The 20,026-nt window shown below is 49.1% G+C and overlaps 1 protein-coding gene across 1 annotated transcript in view; it reads right to left on the reverse strand.

The window, feature by feature from the left end:
* The window catches only part of LOC8037488 (activating molecule in BECN1-regulated autophagy protein 1), a 65,545-nt gene that overhangs the window by 18,044 nt on the left and 27,475 nt on the right, over positions 1 to 20,026 (reverse strand). The window contains 4 exon segments of the mRNA XM_029981520.4: positions 21 to 216; positions 218 to 229; positions 1,651 to 2,159; positions 14,285 to 14,362. Of these exon segments, the coding sequence (XP_029837380.2) occupies positions 21 to 216; positions 218 to 229; positions 1,651 to 2,159; positions 14,285 to 14,362 (795 nt within the window).

A 20,026-nucleotide genomic window follows, 5' to 3' on the forward strand; every position in this document is an offset into this window, starting at 1 on the left:
CGGCGGTGTGCACCACTCACTGAGCCTGGGCCTGAAGCCCCCCTCGTAGAGCATGGAGACGTAGGTGGGCGTGGCCCCGCCCCCCCAGGGGTGCTCGGTGGCCAGCTGGGCGGCACGGGACGACCCGCCGTACGACAGGATCAGGGGCAGGGGAGGGGACCGGGGGCGCTCCAGGGGCACCGGCCGCGTGGGGCGGGGAGGGGGCGACGACGGGGGGGGACACGTGCACCTGGGAGGGAATTGGCACGAGGGGCCGTTAGAAGCCTTTAGAAGCCGGGCCCATCCGCACGGCAATACAATGAGCGAGTTCCAGACTAAGTTTACGGTTCCGTCGAAATTTTACGACGTAAAAATTCTAGTCGAGGCATGTACAATTAAATACAGGCTAGGTCATGCTGTGGTCTAATCAGCTGTGATCAGGCTTGATCAGCTGTGCCAATAAGTCAGTGGCTATGATATCAGACTATCACTGCACCAACTCAAGTATGAGCCCGATATTTTATATACCCTTAACATCTCAATGCTATATATAACATCCTAACACTTCCAGCGTGTCACTTGTTCCTGACTGTCATTATGACGTTTGTTTGTGATAGTTTTCTCGTGGGAAACGCCAGATGAAATGCATTCTGTGTTAAAAGGAGAAGATGGATTCAGTTAACGCAATTGGTAGACACCACTAAAAAATAGACAATATGAACACACGCACACAAGCAATTAGATTGCACATTTTATGATGCAACAAGTTTGAAATTTAACAAATCCCAGGTAAGCTAATTAATACATCATCACTCAGGGATGTGATGGTCAGACAGTTGTGACAAGAAAATTCTTAAATGCAGCACTTTTGCTAGTAGAAGGCACAATTATTGGTGGAACATTGTCGTCTGTTGCAACTCCAGCATGCCTTTTTTGTTGCTGACCGTAGTCGTTAGGTCCCATTGGAATCGACAATTTATGTGCATGGGTGCCCTCAAGGGCATGAGTGCAAGGACGACTAAGCACAACACTTTTGTCTGCCCTCACAAAAAAATAAAAAGCACTTCCCAAAGTCACATGCACTTGCGTCCTCGTACGCCACAACGGACTAGAGAACTGCTAAGTTTGCTTTACAGGTTTTGTAGGTGCTTTCAGCACAGACCATGTTTTAGAAGCCGTAACCGACCTCCACAGGCATTCCTGGCCACCGAAATGGGCAATGGCGAATTTGTGCAAAGCCTGCTTTGGGAATAAGAGCACTGTGGCATCTAGGAGGTTAATAACCTATCGTGCAACCGCAATCGTGTGGCAAAGCGACCGAAACGAAAGAATAAAAAACATTTAGGTCAGTTCCGGCTGCGCAGATGCTAAGCTGACCAAAAGCGTCTACAGCGCGAGAAATTTGTGAAGCAAGAAGAGCAGCTACGCACGCAAACTTTCTGAAATCCCTTTTATTCTTCAGTCTTTGAATTTGTAAATGTCGTTGCAACTCAAAGTTTGCACAAGAGTTTATCCGAGGTCGCCTACGTCGGCAACCTCATTGCTGTCCTCCAACACACGAAGATAGAAGGAGCTACATTTAATAACTTGAGATTTACTTCGCTACACGGAAACATAATTTATCTCAGCTAGGGCGGTCACAACCTGTGCCCCCTCCCCAGCAAAACTCACCTCGGGCACCGTGAGACGCTCCTCCGCCCTGAGACGGTCCTCCCTGAGACGGTCCTCCGTGAACCGCAGCCAACGGCGCCCGGACCCCATCCTCGGAAAGCGGATGAAGTTGAAGCTCTCGTCATCAGAGGACTCCGACAAGGACGAGGAGTCTGAGGAGTCCGACAAGTCCCGAAAGCTGGGGTTGCGCCTCCGCAGCGGCGGACACTCCAAGTCGACGCGTGGCCGTGCAGGGGATGCGGGAATCCCAGACGTGGAGGCCACGCCGCCCGGCGGAGACTCAGGAAGGGTGGCGAGGGAGGCGAGCCCAAAGACTCCGCCCAGGCGGCGGGAAGGGGGGGAGGGGCCAGAGGCCCCACCCCCCCGGCGGGGGGTGGTGCCCGGCACGTTGGCAGTGCACGGAGATGCGGGGGAGGAGGACGTGGAGGAGGCACTGAGGTGGAGCTGGGTGAGGCGATAGTCTGCGGCCAGGATGCGCTGCATCTGGCGTGTCAGCTGCAGGCTCATCTCTGCGCAGAGCGATGTTACGCCTCGTAAACCAAACTGTTTTGAAGGAAATCAAAATTGTTGTCAACGAAATTTAAACAGTTTGTAGTCCAACGATCCAACAATCCTCTTTATCCTTCCCTCTTATGTTCAGCTCATCCCACCCCGTACGTTTAATCAGCTAGTTCAACTTATTCCCGGCGCAAGTTATAAACGAAAGGCTTGTGGGAAAAAGGCCACATGTCGAGGTCAATGCAAAGCCGGCAGCTCCCGACGACGGTCGTCGCTGCACATTCGCAATCGAGCCTCGCAGAGACGCCGAGTCACCGCCGAAGGTCGTGGGCTTAAACGGAGGGCAGGGGCCCTCTGCGTAAGCTCACAACCCCTGGACGACGCCACATTTTGTTTTGGCATAAGTCCAGATGCAGCCGACGCTATGAGGTAATGTGACGAATCGAGCAGCATCAAAAGTGCAAGTCACTAGACGTTCCGCCAGGAGAGAAGACGTACAGAAACATGACCAACACCATGACAGTGTGCTTTTGACACCGTCCAATTGGTCCCATCAGTTCGAAGTGTCGACTGCGTCCGGACTTGAGGTGAAACGAAGTTTAGTCGCCCTCTGCAAGCCGCCGTCCTCGTTGGCCGGGCCATAGATTGCGTTTCGAGCACGCGCAGTAGTTCTTACTCGGATGTAGTGCACGCACCTACGGCTCGGTGACTTAAGCGTGGTTCAAACAGACTCGAAATACGGAATGCGGGACCCGGATTCGTACTGACGTAATCACCTCCGGCCCCCGTTACGGATCGAAGTCTTCACGGTTTGGTTTGAACAACGCGTGGCCACGGGCCCCCATATACGGGAGCTGATGTCACGGCGGCTCCCCAGGCAACCAATCAACGGCTGTCGTCAAGCGGGGTCGTCGCCGCTTGCACGGGCAAGGCTAGACGCTCTGGACGAGGCAGGCGACGCCAGCGACGCTTCGCGCTCCGTCTAGAGCGGAACTGGCGCCTCGTTTTCGTCGCTTTGTTTCGCAATGGCGTCGTCTCGGCAGGATCCCGGCTACGAAGCTCGAATTGCCTCACTTATGAACCTTTGTGTAGTCAGGTATGTCACAAATGCAAGAACTATCAACTGGCGTCTGCTGACTACTTTCGCGGCTGCGTGTGAGCAGTACCTGTGGAGCGTGAAAAGAAGCGAAAGGCCGTCCGCGAGCTCCTTGTAGAGGGCACAACCCTCGCGTACGTGATTGCCGCAGGCAACCCTGTGCCACCGCGACGCAGCTTCGCATATCATTTTCGAAAGAATAAAGTCACTTCTGGTTGTGGCACGAACGTGTACAGACGAACCTTCTTCTTGCCCTGCATGGTCTCCACATGTTGTCAGGAGTGCCTAACGTTATGCCTAACGAAGTAGGCATCGCCTTCGCATGAATCGTCTCTGCCGTAACTGCGTAGTTCGCTCGCCCGTCGCCCGGCTTTCGACTGCCGTGTTCCTGCTCGCTGCCATGCCCGACGACGAAGGAGACAGTGTGAAGCCTTCATGACAGGGCCTTTTTCTGCATCAGCCAGACCGCTTCGACTTTGAGAACGCCGGTTCCTGGCCGACGTGGCTAAGCCTTTTCGAGGACTACGCCTTCGCTTCCGGGCTTCGACAGGCGTCGGGCAAAGTTCAGGTCCGCACACTTCTTTATTGCATGGGGCCGGAAGCTCGTCCTCTTCTTGCGACGTTCGGCCTCGGCGACGCTCCTAATGACTACAAGGTGGTCGTAGAGAAGTTTACGGCCCATTTCGCCCAACCCCTCAACGAGGTGCACGGGTCGGCGCAGTTTCACCGGCGCGTCCAGCAGCCGGGGGAAACAATGGACAGCTACTATGCGGAACTCTGCAAGCTCTGCAAAAGATGCAACTACCCGTCACCCGAGGTCGTGGAACGCCTTGTCCGCGACCGCTTCATCGTAGGCTTACGCGACGCTCGCCTCGCCGACCAGCTCTGCCGCAACCCCAAGTTGACCCTCAAAGAAGCATGGGTGCAGGCGAGACAAGTAGAAGACGCCCAAAAGCAGAGAGACCAGCTCACAGGCCACGACACGCAGTCTCGACCGGTGAGCCTCGACGCTGCCAAGTCTCGGCAGCCACAAGCAAGACGCGTCGAGCACAGCTCAGCACGCGACAAGCGCACCTAAAGCTCTAGCTCGTCCGGCTACTGCGGCCGCGCTTCACACCCTCGCTCGGAATGCCCCGCCCGCAACTCGTTGTGCAACCACTGCAAGAAAAAAGGCCATTTCGCGGACGTCTGCCGTTCCCGGAAGAAACGGTCGACCCAGGTGGCAGCGCTGGGATTGTATGCCGTTCGCAACACTGACCAAGGCAAGTTCGTGGAAGTCACTGTCAACGACTACACGGAAGTGTTCAAGGTTGACTCGGAAGCCGAAGTTTCAGCCGTCTCGAACACCTTCCCCAACCTGCCGCCGTCCCTCGACAAGGTGGACAACACTCTCTTCGGGCCAGGGCAGCAGCCACTCAACATTCTCGGGTCCCTTATGGCCACTTTGCTGTGGAGAGGCAAGTCCACCCAGCAAAGACCGTACAAAGTAAAATCCCTCTCCGTGCCTCTTTTGGCTTTCCAGCCATTCAGGCACTTCAAGTCGTCAAATTCGTCGACGGCGTCTCATTGAAAGAAAAGGACCTTCCTACCGTCAAAGTCTCTTCTCAGACTCGTGACAAGCTGTTTAATGGCCTCGGATCTCTCTATGAAGAATACAAGATCCGCCTCCAGCCAGACGCTGTTCCATTTTCTCTTAGCGTGGCAAGGCGCATCCCCCTCCCGTTGCGTGAAGTCGTCCGCAAGGAACTGCAGAAGATGGAACAAGAGGGTGTCATTCGCCGAGTTGGCACGCCAACACCATGGTGCGCCGGACTGGTGGTCGTCCCCAAAGCCACTGGGGGCCATAGGTTGTGCGTGGACCTTACAAAGTTAAACCGGGTGGTCCTGCGAGAACACCACGTTTTTCCCACGGTCAACCAGGTCCTGGGCCTGCTTGGAGACGCAGCGGTGTTCTCCAAGTTGGACGCTAAATCAGGCTTCTACCAGGTGAAGTTGGCGGAAGAATCGCAAGAACTCACCACATTTATCACGCCTTTCGGACACTACTGCTTCCGTCGGATGCCCTTCGGCATCACCTTTGCGCCGGAATTTTTCCAGAAGCAGATGTCCAGGATTTTGGAAGGCCTGGAAGGCACTGTGTGCATGATAGACGACATACTTATCTTCGGACGCACTCTCGAAGAACACGACTCCTGCCTGCAGCAAGTCCTGATGCGACTATCTCGGGCAGGCATCACCTTGAATGAGAAGAAGTGCTGCTTCCGCCAGAACGAGGTTTCCTTCCTGGGGGTGATGGTATCTGCAAGGGGCATCCATCTGGACCCAAGCAAGCTCCAAGCGATCAAGGAGATGAGTGCGCCAACTGACCTAGCAGGTGTAAGACGCCTCCTTGGCATGGTGAACCACCTCGGGCGTTTCCTTCCGCACGTATCGGACATTGCAGCTCCTATCAGAGCGCTCCTCGGCAAGAATGCTGCGTGGAACTGGTCCCACGAACAAGAAACAGCATTCACCAAGCTCAAGCTGATGCTCGTCTCGGACCGCTGTATGGCGAAGTATCATCCGGCGTACCCAACAGTCGTCTCAGCGGATGCCAGTTCATTCGGCTTGGGGGCAGTCTTTCTACAAACTCAGCCTTCCGGCGAAAGAAGACCAGTTGCTTTCGCGTCGAGGTCCCTTACAGCGACTGAACTACGATATAGCCAAACGGAGAAGGAAGCCCTGGCAGCTGTATGGGCTATTCAACGGTTCAACGAGTTTCTCCGTGGGCTGGTCTTTGACGTAGAGAGAGATAACCTGCCACTGGTCTCACTGTTTGGCAAGATGGACTTGGAAGTGGTACCTCCACGTATCTAGCGCCTTCGACTGAAGGTGATGCGGTACCAGTTCACAATGTCGTACGTCCCTGGGAACCTTCTCGCAACAGCGGACACCCTGTCTCGCGTCCCCACAGAACCTGCCGATTCGTCTCGCCCTCTAGACACAATCGAAGTGTCTGCTGCGGAGGTCCTTCACAGCTCAACAGAAGCAGCATCCCTACAACTGGAGGCCCTTCGAACAGCTCAAGCAAACGACAGGGAGTGTCGCGCACTCACGTCAATGTGCCACAACGGGTTCCCTCCGAAGTCGAAGTTACCGCTTCACCTGACGAAGTATGCAAGCGTGTTGGACGAACTTTCGGTTTGTGATGGTTTACTTCTAAAAGGCACTCGCATCGTAGTACCAACATTGCAACGTGCGACAGCGCTGACTTTGATTCATGAAGGCCACCAAGGCATTAACCGATGCAAGGCTCGGGCACGGGAATCAGTTTGGTGGCCAAGTATCAACGCTGATATAGCAGCACTCGTGGCACAATGTGAACAGTGCACGTCGTACAGAGACAATCCAGCAGAGCCACTTCAGAGCACGCAGCTTCCAAGTCTACCTTGGGACTTTCTGGGCGCTGACTTGTTTCACCTGAACCGACAGACTTACCTCCTCGTGGTCAACTATTATTCCAGTTACCCGGAAGTGGACTCATTCAACTCTGCAACAGCTGGGCATGTCATCCAAGTACTCAAGAGCATTTTCGCTCGTCACGGCATCCCATCCACTCTGCGTTCAGACAACGGACCACCCTTCCAGTCCCACGAGTTTGCTCGATTCATGGCATCTTACGGAATCGCACACCAGACAAGCAGCCCCAACTTCCCACAGTCCAACGGGCAGGCAGAGCGCATGGTGCGCACGGTGAAGAACTTGCTACGCAAGGCGCACGATCCGTGCCTGGCTTTGCTTAACTATCGAGATACCCCGGGACCCTCGGGTTTCAGTCCAGCACAATTGTTGATGGGGCGCCGACTCCGCACTCGACTTTCCAAGGACGGGAGATTGCTGGTGCCAAGTAGCAAGCCGCAGGAGGAGGTGGCCACCAAGGCCGCGAAGCTCAAACGTCGGCAAGCCACCGACTTCCATCGCCGCCATTGGGCTAGAAGCCTTTCGCCACTGGAAGACGGTACCCGCGTCTGGGTTCATCCAGAACGAGTAAAGGCCACTGTCCTCCGTCCAGCGCAACGTCCCAGGTCAAACGTGGTGGAAACCGACTAGGGAGCAATCTGGTAGCGCAACCGGAGAAACTTGGTGCCTTTTAGGACAGGCAGTGAAGACCCAACCGCGAAAGAAGAGGCTCAAGGACTGGCTCCTTCTCAAGAGCCGGCGGCATCTGCAGCGCAGGAATGGGCTTCACCTCAACAACCACCTGCAGCTGAAGGACAGGCTCCTACTCAAGAGCTGGCGGCACCTGCCGCGCAGAAACGGGCTTCACCTCGACAACCGCCTGCGCCTGCAGCTCAAGGATCGGCTCAACCTCAACAGCTACCTTCGCCTACTAGACATAACCTCCAACGCAACGAACCCGACTTGGATACCTCACCTGTACAAAGAACCCGGTGTGGCAGACGGGTGGTGTGTCCCAGGAAGTTGAATCTTTAGTGTGATTCTGAGGGGGGAGATGTAGAGGGCGCAACCCTCGCGTACGTGATTGCCGCAGGCAACCCTCTGCCACCACGACGCAGCTTCGTATATTATTTTCGAAAGAATAAAGTCACTTCTGGTTCTGGCACGAACATGTTCAGACGAACCTTCTTCTTGCCCTGCATGGTCTCCACACTCCTGAAGTCTCGGAAAACACTGAAGCCAACTGAAGTTCCTGACCAGAAGGCACCTGAAATAGCTGAATTAATCTGTAGGTTTTCTCGGGTACGTCAAATGCAGCGGCAACTTCAGCCCTCTTCGCGGCAGCGGCACTGTTCTTTGCAGCTTGAGCAACTTTCCTCGCGTCGTAGACGGGCAAGAAGTTCATTGTCGCAGCCATTCTTGCAAGCAAGCACGGAGTGTCTGAGGCATTTGCATGTGGAATCACGTGAACGCCGGTGGCAAGGAGGGCGGAGGAGGGAAGCGCGCCGCGCTGATTGGCCGCGGAGCAAATACGGAAACCTACGTCACGACATGGAAAGGAGAAAGTTGAAAATTTTTCAACTCTTGACTACAGGTGCCAGAAACCGTAATTACGTCACCGCTTGTACGGAGGTAGCGCTGACGTCACTACGGGTTCCGGCACTTATATTTGTATCACGGGCCTGTTTGAATTGCGCTTTAGCATTTTCCGTTTTATCATAATCCGTGGAAAGGGGTACAGTCATTGACGGGACGAGCACGGCAGGGACGTTCTCAGTGATGGAAGTGCCATTTGACCTTTTGGAGCAGGCCTTGTAGCAGGCAAAACGTTGTCTTGGAGCAGGTAGTGGCCCTTTTGGAGCAGGGTCCGGCATATGTTAGCATAATACTTGAAAATGAAATAATGCTGCGTTGCTATATAAAACCCATCTCTATTATTGGAACACAGCGCCTGTCGCCTTTTTAAGACAAGATATATAAAATTCAACAAAGTAAACACACACAAAAAAACATTTTTTTAAACAAAGTTTATCTGCTCGCCAGATGAAAAAATACAATTAAATATGTCACACTGAGTTCTGATGGTACAGGATATTTAGTTTTATCAGCCTGCACATCTTTTAAAGGGATACTTCAACGAAATTTGAAATATTCCCGTCGTGTTCAAAAAGAGGTTGAATATGATCCACAATACCCGTAAATGACAATCGCACGTTTGTATTTTGATCCTGGTGGCTGTATTTTTCGTTATAAACGGCCCACTCTGGCAAGCGCTCGGAGAAGAGCATGTGACATCCAACGCAATCGTGACGTACGTCGTCTCAAGACGAGCAAAGCTACGGCGAGGCTGACGTTGAGGGGATGGCCTAGTCGTTCCAGCCACCGAAGCGGCTGCTTTTGTACGAATTTTGAGTGACTGGTTAATCTTCTATAATCTTCTAGGGGGACAATAGCAACTTCTGCGACACACAAAAGGGATTCTCGGGAAGAGGGGAGTTCCCCCTTCCCTCGTCGTGGCCGGAGACGAGACAACCTCCGTCACTAGCTGTCAAGGTTCCTAGACGAGCATTACAAACGAGGCGTTAGCGACATCCACCAGGTGCTCTTTGCTAATCATTTAATTGGTTTTAAAATTCCTTTTCGAGACTTTTTTAACTAGATATTGGTATGTTCCATGTGATACCTCTTTTTTGAATACATAAGACCAAAAAATGAGCGCTGAAATTTCGTTGTAGTATCCCTTTAAGGTATCTGTAGCAGCACCTAACGACCTTCACTGTTGTGGAATGTTTTAGTTCAGATTAGAGTTGTCTTTCGGACAGCAGCTTCAAATATTGCGGTATCTGATATTCGCTTCAAAAATTCCGATTCATTTTCGATGTGCTGGTGAAGTCACGATCGGATCACGGCGAGTTAACCCGTTGAGTGCGCTCCTTGGCATGCACCGACGCGCTGCGGAGAAGCGACACCCGCGGAGCAGACAACGCCGTCGCGCGAGTCGCGCAGTGCTTTGTGCTCCGAAAAGGACGGTGAGGCTTTACCAGCACTACATCCAGAGTTTGGTGCAACTAAACCATACTTTCTTTCAGTTTCGGTGCGAGCGCAGCGGAAGCTACAAGCGCGCGCATTGGAGCCCGTAACGGTACCCGCACTGCACGAGCCCACGCGCGAGTCAGGAATGCACAGAGCATTGGGCTCGCGCTAGCTTTGACTTCACTGGTAGCTAGCGCACGGGAACAGGGCAGGCCAACATTGAAAACATCCACATGCTCGTTCTCTCTTTTTTTTTTTTAATAGGCTGCTCAGTGGGAGGGTTCTTCGCTTAGCCTCTGCGGCTTTGGTCTCAGATGTTGCTAATGTTGTTCCTTTCAATGATAATGATGATGATGATAATGCGCCCTCGCAGTTTCGGTTTGCGTAACAGTTGCGGCGTGGAAAATACCGCGGCACCGCCACGCGCTCTGATAAGACTTCAATTTTTATTTTTTATTGCTACATCTCATCTCGGCGCAGGCATGGAGCAATTCTTCGATAAAATGACAATTTGGCGCTACATGTAGCAAGATTGCGTCCTTGGCGCAATTTGGCGCAATTGGCGCAGCACTTCCATCACTGCGTTCTTCGTCGATCGAGGATGCTACGACGTCCCGAAATTTTCGAGCTGGATCACCCCCACTATAATAGGGACTTTCCCTATTACAGTAAACTTTCGTTAGTTCGACCTCGGTTAATTCGACTTTTTGTTTAATTCGATTGTGTTCAAAAGCCCCGGCGAGCGCCCATACATTTCTATGGAAGGAAAAATTTGATAGTTCGAACTCGAGAAAACTCCGCATCGAATAATTTGTCCCGAGCGAATGCGCGCGGGCTCACTTTGCACGGCACCACGGCAGAAAAACCACCAACAAACTGCGAAACACGGACCCTTTGCTGCAAAGTCGAATGTGCACAAATATGCGTTTGCTCCTCTACGCCGTTGAGATGGACCGTAGCAAATGACACGAGCTAGCGCAACCAATCTGGTGTGGAGATAGCGCGGAGATCGTAGCACGTGGTCAGGCGCGGAGACAGCGCGTGCTCTTAAAGCGCTTTTCTGTAGCATCCAATTCATCTTGCGCGCCGGAAAGCTCAAGTTCTCTTTTCCTTTTTCTTTTTTTTTTTTGTTGTTATTTTTGTTGCGGACGCTTTGGCCGCGCGGCGCCAAAGTCAGCTCGTAAAGCTTTCTCAGAGCGCGCTCTCAGAGCGCTTTTCAGTAGCATCGTGTGGGGTCCATCTTGCGTCAGAGAGCGCGGGTTCTCTTTTCCTTTTCTGTTATTTTTCGTTGTCGCGGGTCTGGCTGTTCCGCCTCAAAATCGGCTCGTAAAACTTGCGTATTTTTTTTTTTTGGCTCGATTTTTTGGGTTTGTGACGTTTAGTTATGCTGTTCTCCAAAGCATGCTTTTAAACACGCGTTTTAAGTGCAGACGGCAGCAGATCATCCGCGGGTACTGTGGACAATAAAAGGAAGTTTAATTTTAAGCGTTTTTCTGTCCTTTTTTTAATTCAATCATTCGGATAATTCAACCAAAGTTCGAGGTCTCGTCGAGGTCGAATTAACGAAAGTTTACTGTAGTGATGCCAGCATGCATTCCTGTGATCAGTTGTATGATACCCATTACAAATCCCAAATTAACAGTTTTACCGTGGTAATACAGTTGAACCTCGATGTAACGAAGTCGGTAAAATTCGCAATTTACTTCGTTACATTGAAATTTCGCTAAATCAAATTTTGGCTTTAGCATGCGAAAAAAAAAAAAAAAATTCCGAAACATTTTACGGGTATGAAAACTCACCGAAAATGACATTTATTTAGGGGCAAAGTAGTCCGCGCGTTTTGCTTGCGCCTTGTCCGGCAGTAGCAGCGGCGTCGGCGGCGTCATACGGCGTTCGAGCGCCCAGAGCGCTTGCACGGCATCTTGCTGCCCATGCGACACCGTGTACCTCCTCAGTACGTCCATTGCGTCGAGCACTTCCCGAGTGCTCGTGATCTCGGCAGTTTCTTCAGGATGGCGTCCAAAACGTTTGCTTTCTCATCCAAAGAAAGAACTTTACGTTTCCTTATGGCAGCAAGCACGTGAGTGAACCGCCCGGTTGAAAAATAGAGCTGTTTAGTTTAGGCGGTGCCAATGTTTCCAACCGACACATCACATCACGACATCATCACATCACACATCACGCTCGCAAGACGATAATCGGTCTTCTCGGTCTTCTCCTAGATGGCACTGCCCGTGCGGTCGCGCGGTCGCGCCATCATGTCGCACGTCGCTCCCCCGCTGAAGTTGGCTCCCGCGCTACACGCGGTACAGTGGACTATGATGATCAGTGAATGTCAGTGGTGATGCTGTTATGCCGTGTTAACTTTTTGCTCGGCATTTTCTGGCCAGCCTCGCGAAATCCGCTTTGCCGCATGCCTCGCCGGCGCTACCGGCGCCGCATCCTCGGGCAGCCTAGGAACGTTGGAAGGCCTGTCTCCGTGAAGTAACCTATCAAGCGCTCGCGTTTGCGCATAATTTTTTTTTTTTTAACCACAATTTTTTTGCGAAGTTGTTTTTTAGAGTTGATTTATTTATAGCCTTCTATGGCAATGGCGCTTCGTTATATTGAAATAGCAGCAAAATAGACTTCGTTATATGGGGACTAAAAATACATGGGGTCTATGGGCAAGAAATTATGAAAAATAAAATACTTCGTTAAATCGAGGATTTCGTTACATTGAAGTTCGTTATATCGAGGTTTGACTGCAGTCAAATTGCCCTTCAACTGCTGCAAAGCTGTGCCTATAAACTGTCAAATTTGGGTTTTGTTTTTTATTACTGCTAGTAGACAAAGGTTAGCAGGATTGATGTAAGCGTGTTAATTATGACCAAGGAGAAGTCGATGTGGAGTACCAACTTAAACCTCTGGATCAAGATTCTCCAAATTGGGGACCTGTCGCAGTCACAAGGGCCAGAAAGTAAACAAAACAAAAATGAGGAAATACTAAATAAATAAGCCTAAATAAGCATTTAAATACAAAACTTAAAACTACAGAAAAAATTTTAAAAACTCTAAGGACGATGAATTCATATGCAGTCATTGCCATTCACCAGGCATAAAGGAACCAGGCATAGAGACCTCACCAGACATATATCAAAGTTCACATATTAACGTGGGACAGGAGGTTAAAGAGAATGGTAGATCTGATGATGACAATATGCGAGAGTTATGACACAGATCATAGTTACACGAACATGAAACGGTGAACTATGAATACAGGCAATGGCAATGTACAACGAATATTATACTGAAAACCCACGTTTCGATGCAGATTTTCTCCTATGCTTTTTGATATCTTCACCTGCGCTTTTAAAGCATGTCACAGTGCCGCTTTTATGTAACTTTTTTGCGCGCTTGTTTTTGCGCTTGTAGCAGCGGGCCCCGTGACAGGCTCCTGGATAGACTAAGGCAACCCGCGGGCCGGACGGAGCACCTCCGCAGGTATGTTTGAAGACTCCTGCTCTAGATGATAAAGCGGGGTAAACTGGAACTACACAGTCTTCTTACGCGACACGAACATCGGCACTGTCTGAACCTCATAACTCGCATAACTCCTAAAGATTACATGCATTATCACAAACATTGTGCATGCAATGTTGCATACACAACATTACATGCACAATATTGTGCATGCAATGTTTGTCCATTCGAGACTCAAAGAAAGAATAAAAACACTTAGGGACAAGGACAGACAGAGCAGTTCTTTCAACTAACAACAAACATTTACTGACGTCTCCTTCAATAGATACTATCTCCCTCCCAACTTCTTCAACTAAATAAGATACATAAAAAAAAAAAATATATATATATATATATACTGTAAATAACTTAATTTTCGCAAAAACCCAATTTTTGCGAATTTCGCGGCTCGCCTACAATTTGCGAGAAATAAGTCCCGCAAACAATTACGGTAAGGCGTAAACACACTGGAATCGAGAAAATTAGAACCAGCGAATTATTCCAAAACTTCGGCTTTGACCTAAATCGCGAAATATTGAGCCCACGAAAAATAAGTCGTCTACAGTGTGTATATATATATACACACCCTTTCGTTTTTTGTCCATTGCATGCACAAGCATGCATACAATGCATGTTTGTTCAAACGGCACAAACGGCAAAACTGGACCACCCCTGCTGTACCCTTCACCGTTCCCAACCAGGGTACTCGCCTCGAGCAGCAACAGGAGCATCCACCATTGTGTTAGTGCTCCCCCCCCCCCACGACATCCCACGCTCAGTTTCAAATAGTGTAGGTTCTGCGAGAAGCTGTCTGTGGCCAACAAGTTTACCGAAGTTGCCGCTGGGAGAAAATATGTTTGCAACCGCCACGACCACATCCTTCTTGCATCGTCAATTACTGCAAGATAGAATGAACAGGACCCAACTGCAAATTCTATAAGTCTATATTTTCATTAAAGCGTAGTGTTGCTAGCCAACCCCAAACTGCCGAAACAGCCAACGCTCAACGTAGAACTTGTGACGGTCTCCCCGGCAGCAAAGCGGACTGGGCTGCTGTCGCGCACTCACCCACGAGCCACAGGCAGTAGGCAAGGTCCCAGTGCTGGCTCGGCGATCCCTCGTCTTCTCTTCGAGCCATCCTCTCCGCTGGACAGATAAAAGCATGTGCAATGCCTTCAAGCCTCCGGACGCCAAAAGCTTGTCGACAGCACCATGGCAGAAGTCAAACTAGTGCCTTGTCCCACATTATTAATGCAATAGCATTAACTGTCCCAGAGTGGAGCCGGCAGCGTTTGTAACTGCAAAAAACGTGCAAAAAATTCCCAGGAGCCGGCACCGTCTGTAACCGCTGTTACGACGAAACAATGCGAAAGAAATTCCCAGCAGAACGGCTCCTATTGGCCTCGAGATCGACCTAGAGGTGGCGCTACGGTCGCGCTATCATCATCATCAAAGCGGGGATAGGAGAACGGCCGCCCCATCGGCTCTCCACGTTCGCGCGCGAGACGGCGTAGATTCTTGCGTTTATTTTGTCGCATACTATCGGTGGGAAAACAATTCTAGCGGAAAAGGATGCGGTACTGTTTGGTGCTTCAGTGAAGATCGAATCGTGTTGCCAGCGTGAGGCCTAAATTTATATAATCGCTTCTGTGGGTGCGTCGTCTGCTCTAGGCAGACGTTGGAAAGTATGGATCACGACTGATGCTTGTCTCCGGCTGAACTGGAATATTTATGTTAAATATTCGTTTCTTTTAAAATGGGTGTATCGGTTCATCAACGTGGGAATTAAAAAAAAAACAATAAATTCCAACCCAGATAACATAATACTGGTACTGTGGGCTGTGAAATCGCAGCTTCTATGCTGTTTTTTTAATTTCTAGCTTTTTCAGTAATATAATTATTTAAAAAAAGATAAGTTATCGCTGTATTGGAAATTACTATGCTATTGAGCTCCTCTGCCCTTTTACTGTGCCATAGTGTGGGTAAGGTTTTTTTGGAGTCTGAACAAATCTACTGCGTTGCGATGAGGAGGGTGTGTCTCTTCTAGTTAAGATCTGGGGGGCTATGTTCGACAAATGTTTCGTTTCTCCTAAAAACAAACGGAAGTGACAGAAGTGACGATATCGCCTCTGATTGGTTAGAGGCTCAAATGACGAAAGTTCCCTCTTTCGTCATTTGAGCTTCTAACCAATCAGACGGGATATCGTCACTTCTGTCACTTACGTTTATTTTTAGGAGAAACAAAATATTTGTAGAACATAGCCCCCCTGCAAACTGCACGGTTGGCAGGACAACTGAAATAAGTGAAACAAACTGTTCTAATATATCTGCCGTGACTGTAATAAACGGGTGCAACCGAGCAACGCAGCAATGTTACTGTTATTAAATGCTTTTCTCGGTAGTGTGGGTTCACCCGCTTCAATTTTCTTGGCGAGAGCCGCGGATGTCAAGAGGCTAATACTACAAATTTTCTTGCATCAAACACAGTAGATTCTGCAACCCCAACAGACTACGCGCACCACGACACAGACAGCATCGGCCGCACTGATACTCTTTTACTGATGAGGGCTCGACCTTCACGAGACTTTGCGATCACCCTCTGCTTTCACCTAGCGTATATCGGGACTGGGCAGTTCATCGATTAACTTTCAGATTATTCAAGTAATGCTTTAATTGCAGTTTTTTTTTTCTTTTTTTTTTTTTTTTTTTGCCGGTTAATTGGAGTTTTGTGCTGGAGAAAGTCAACAAGGAGTAAAAAATGCCTGCTTTAATATTTCTGACGTCTTTATTTCTTTTGTGACAGGCTTGCACGGTAAACCACTTCAGCGTGCTTGTCATTTCTCCGAGGGTGATTATACCGTTTAAATAATAATTTAAAAAATATTTCACTTTAAGAGGCTTCCCGTGTTCATATTTCTGTAGGAGTCACAACGTGAAGTTTAGAATGGGAATGCAATATGTCATTTATGACATAGTAAAACCAGTAAAAAAATGCGGTTTTAACGCCTTTCACGCATATTGCCGGCGAAAAATGAACATACGGATTTATGGATTGATTGTCTATTAAAATATAGCGATCAGTCGGGTTAATTTTCTAATCAAACCACAGACCGACTCAACATTCAATGCTTTATGAAAGCCACGGTTTGTGCGAGATAAAAATACGTGGGGACAGCGATTGTATACAAACCAACGCACTAAGATTATGGAATGTTCCGACTTAATAATAATCGCTTTGCTGAATTTCTACGCATGAGAAACGATACAATACAACCTTTAGTAAGAAGAAACGGCAACAAAAACATAAAACATTTAATAAGGAATGTCAAGCTCAGCCTCAAACGGGCTTGCGTCGTCGAGATCCATGCTCTGAGCGTGCGCCCGTAGCAGACGACGCACGGCGGTATCCCCGCTTTCGCGCGTTTCCAATTTTGGCCGCACGGTGGCGACACGGTTCGATCTCGAGGCGAATATAGCCGGTGGCCGGGACGCGTATAGTTCTAAGAAACGCCGCCCCACAGAGAAGCCCTCTCCATGGCGCAGCGGTCCGATCGCCGGTAATAGGGAGAGGGTGGTGGGGCTCGGGCGCCCGGCCGCTGCAGCCTCAGCAGAGGTCGCCCGGCCAGATTCAGCGCGGCAGCTTGTAGGAATATGCTACAAACACGAATGCTTTCGCATTCCTACACGTTAGCAGCCTTAATGTCCTCCTGCAATTTTAAAATTGTAGACTCGTTCAAAGAGAATTTAAAATCGCGTCACTCTCGGTGAATATGAATTAATGAGGCATTTCCAAGCCGATAGTGACTGTCACGAAACAATTTATTTTACGCAAATGTTTGTAGGTGTGAACTCAAATGGGTTCAGAAAGAGTTAGTGAACATTCGTAAGTGCAAACTGAAATAAATGCGGCGTAAACGTTTGTAGGCGTGATCTCAAATATGTTTAAGAAAAGTTTGTAAACATCGTCGATGTGAATTCGAATAAGCCAAGAAGAAGCTCGTAACTTCCACCTGGCACTTTGGGTGAGTGAAACACGGCGAGCATAGGAGCCCTGGCCTTGTGGACGGGCGTATGCCAATGTCCTTGTCGGTTTGTCCACGCGCAATCGTGCCCAACACTTCTGTACATCACAGTCACAAAAATGGTATTGCTGGATGACAGGCTGTAGTACCCATCTGGAAGACTGCGGCGTGCTGGACGAGTTTTGACAGAAGCTTCTTTACACGAACCCAGAGGAGCACCAGAACCTGCAGCGCGTCAGCAGGGCGAAGTCCCTGCAGCTTTCGTCGTATGGAATTAAGAACCGCATGACAACATACCAGCACACAAACAAAAACAGAACCAAGCGCAACAATAAACTATCTTCAAATTGCTCGCTAAAAAAAAAAAAAAAAAAAAAAAAGATTTTGTCAGCTTAAATTTTTTTTAAGTAAAAAATGTCCGAGCGAAAAGGCGCTCGGCTTTTTCAGTTTGCGAATTTCACGGATTTTTGGCTGGAGTCTACTCGGAAAAGCGTTGTCTGGCAACAACTTTTTTTTCTTTGACAAGCAAAACGAAGATGGCACATTGTTTACTTTATCTACATCAAAAAAAAAAGTATATCGGTTTGACGAAGCAAAAAGAGGAGAGGGCAACAGGTATAAAATTAGAAAATATATAAAAATTCCTACACGCACAAACACAACAAAGGGCATACTTAAGAAATAAGGGGGAAGACGGTCTGCGGCCAAGACCCGGACCTAGTAAAAAATATACTTGGGACAGCCTTAGATGCGACGCTGTTTCTGTTACCCTAGGGGGTTTAGCCACACCGCATAATTTCCTGTATCTAAACGCACTAATCCAAATATCATCACATGTATTCATCCACATAACTGGGGCAGGGGAGAACTAACTTCAGAATGTTGTAAGTATCTTTCAGCCATACGCACCGCCATCTAGGGAGGGACCCTTCCCGTGAGAGCAACAGCCAGACCAGGTCAAAACCAAGATATGGCAAAAGAAAAAAGAAAAAAGATTGAGGTACATCTAAGCACTTTTTATGAGTTGTGAATGCGAAAGCATATACATCAATCTTGATGTAGATGGTTCAGTGTGTTGGTTTTTAATTTATGATAAGGAAAGAGGGACATTGAAGACAAACAGACAAGACAGTCTTTCGACTTCCGCTGTTGGTGCGCTGACAGACAGACAGCGCCATAATGCGGCCAATCGTTAAAACGGACGCGCAACGTCCGTTTCAACGACCGGCCACTGTATGGCGCTGCGTGACGCAGCCGACAAAGGCACATTATTTTTATTTTTATTCGGCCTCCACTGAAATATGACCGTTCCGTCCGTTCACTAGTTCATTTTGCCGCAAGATTCTTGGCTTCACGTGCAAGAAAGCAGCAGGTACTGTTCCCAACTGACGCACTGAAGGTTCCAGTACTTCTCGAGGTTCCTGTCGCGAAACTTCTGTCAAAAGTCATCTAGCACGTTGCATTCTGTCCTGCACATCCATCCAGCCTCTCATCGGGCAAGACAAAGACCCAACAAGGTTGGGCAAGACCTTTTTGCATCTGTGGTGTATTCAAGTGTTGTGTGCCAGTGCGCGGGGACGAGGACATAGGCAAACGCCCCTTCGCAAGCCAGGACTCCTTCGCTTCTATTCCGACCCTCCTCAGGCAGGATTGCATTTGTGTTATGCCTTGGTTTAGTAAAGGTAGTGGCACTTCGCACTAGGCCTCCTACGGCATACTGTCTTGCGTGGCATGCGACAGCAGCACACAATGATGATTTTTCGTATTAGCGCGGTAGTGCCTCAACCATAGCAACAAACATTGCATTAGCTCTTGAACGACAGTGACACTGTGCAGTCGGTAAGTGGTTTGGGCGATCCTCGGTCCCTTTCCGCCTTGTACCCGCCCCCTTGTGTGGATCTGCTGGGAGGCTGACAATCCGCGAACGTGTCGTTACGAGATCAATCCGTCGATGCATCGGTCCGTTGAGTGAATCGGCTGGCACAGTCAGTGACTTTTTGGACGTAAAAATTAAAAGAGCAAACGCACTAATCAGGAAATTAATACACATGTTCCCATGGGAGCTTGGCAGAACTAGCGCTTCTGAACGTAAAAGCCGGGAAAATGCAAAAACCAGGAACGTACCAACGAGGTTCCACTGTACGTCCTGCACGACTACAGTGCAATCCACTTATAACGATAAAACCACAAATTTCATTCGTCATAACCGATTATCGTTGTATCTGGACTATAATCGGATCGTTTCTAAACAGGGTGTCTACCAAATTGTTTTTTTTAAATTCCCTAACTTTTCCAGGTTTTCCCTGACTATTTTAATTAAATTCCCTGACCCACAACTACCGACACCAAAACACAATATATGATAGATAGACACTATTCACAACGTAAAATATTTTATTTAAGTTAGATAAAGCAAACTTTGGAAGATGTTTAGGATACAGCATTGACCCGGGTTTACTGTTTCAGGGAGTTTGGTCCCATTACCTGATCAGTACATCCATTTGTTCTCTTTGAGTTACTTTGTCCAGTGACTCATCAAAAGCAGCCACCAGATATGGCACACTAGAGACTTGCTAGCAACTTCTCCTGAAAGTATGGGGCGATACCATGACATATGGTATATCCCACTTTGTCTTTCCCAAGCTGCATTTTTCTGGCGGCTTACACATGGGGAACATCAATAGAAACAGCGAGGGAGACACTGCCACTGAACAGAAAGACCCACGAGTTGTTATAGTGTTCAAGCACCACATGATCCCTGGCCTTTGTGACTTCCTTCTTCAATAAA

This window comes from Ixodes scapularis, unplaced genomic scaffold, assembly GCF_016920785.2.
Source record: "Ixodes scapularis isolate PalLabHiFi unplaced genomic scaffold, ASM1692078v2 PGA_scaffold5__190_contigs__length_132052651, whole genome shotgun sequence".
Lineage (NCBI taxonomy): Eukaryota > Metazoa > Arthropoda > Arachnida > Ixodida > Ixodidae > Ixodes > Ixodes scapularis.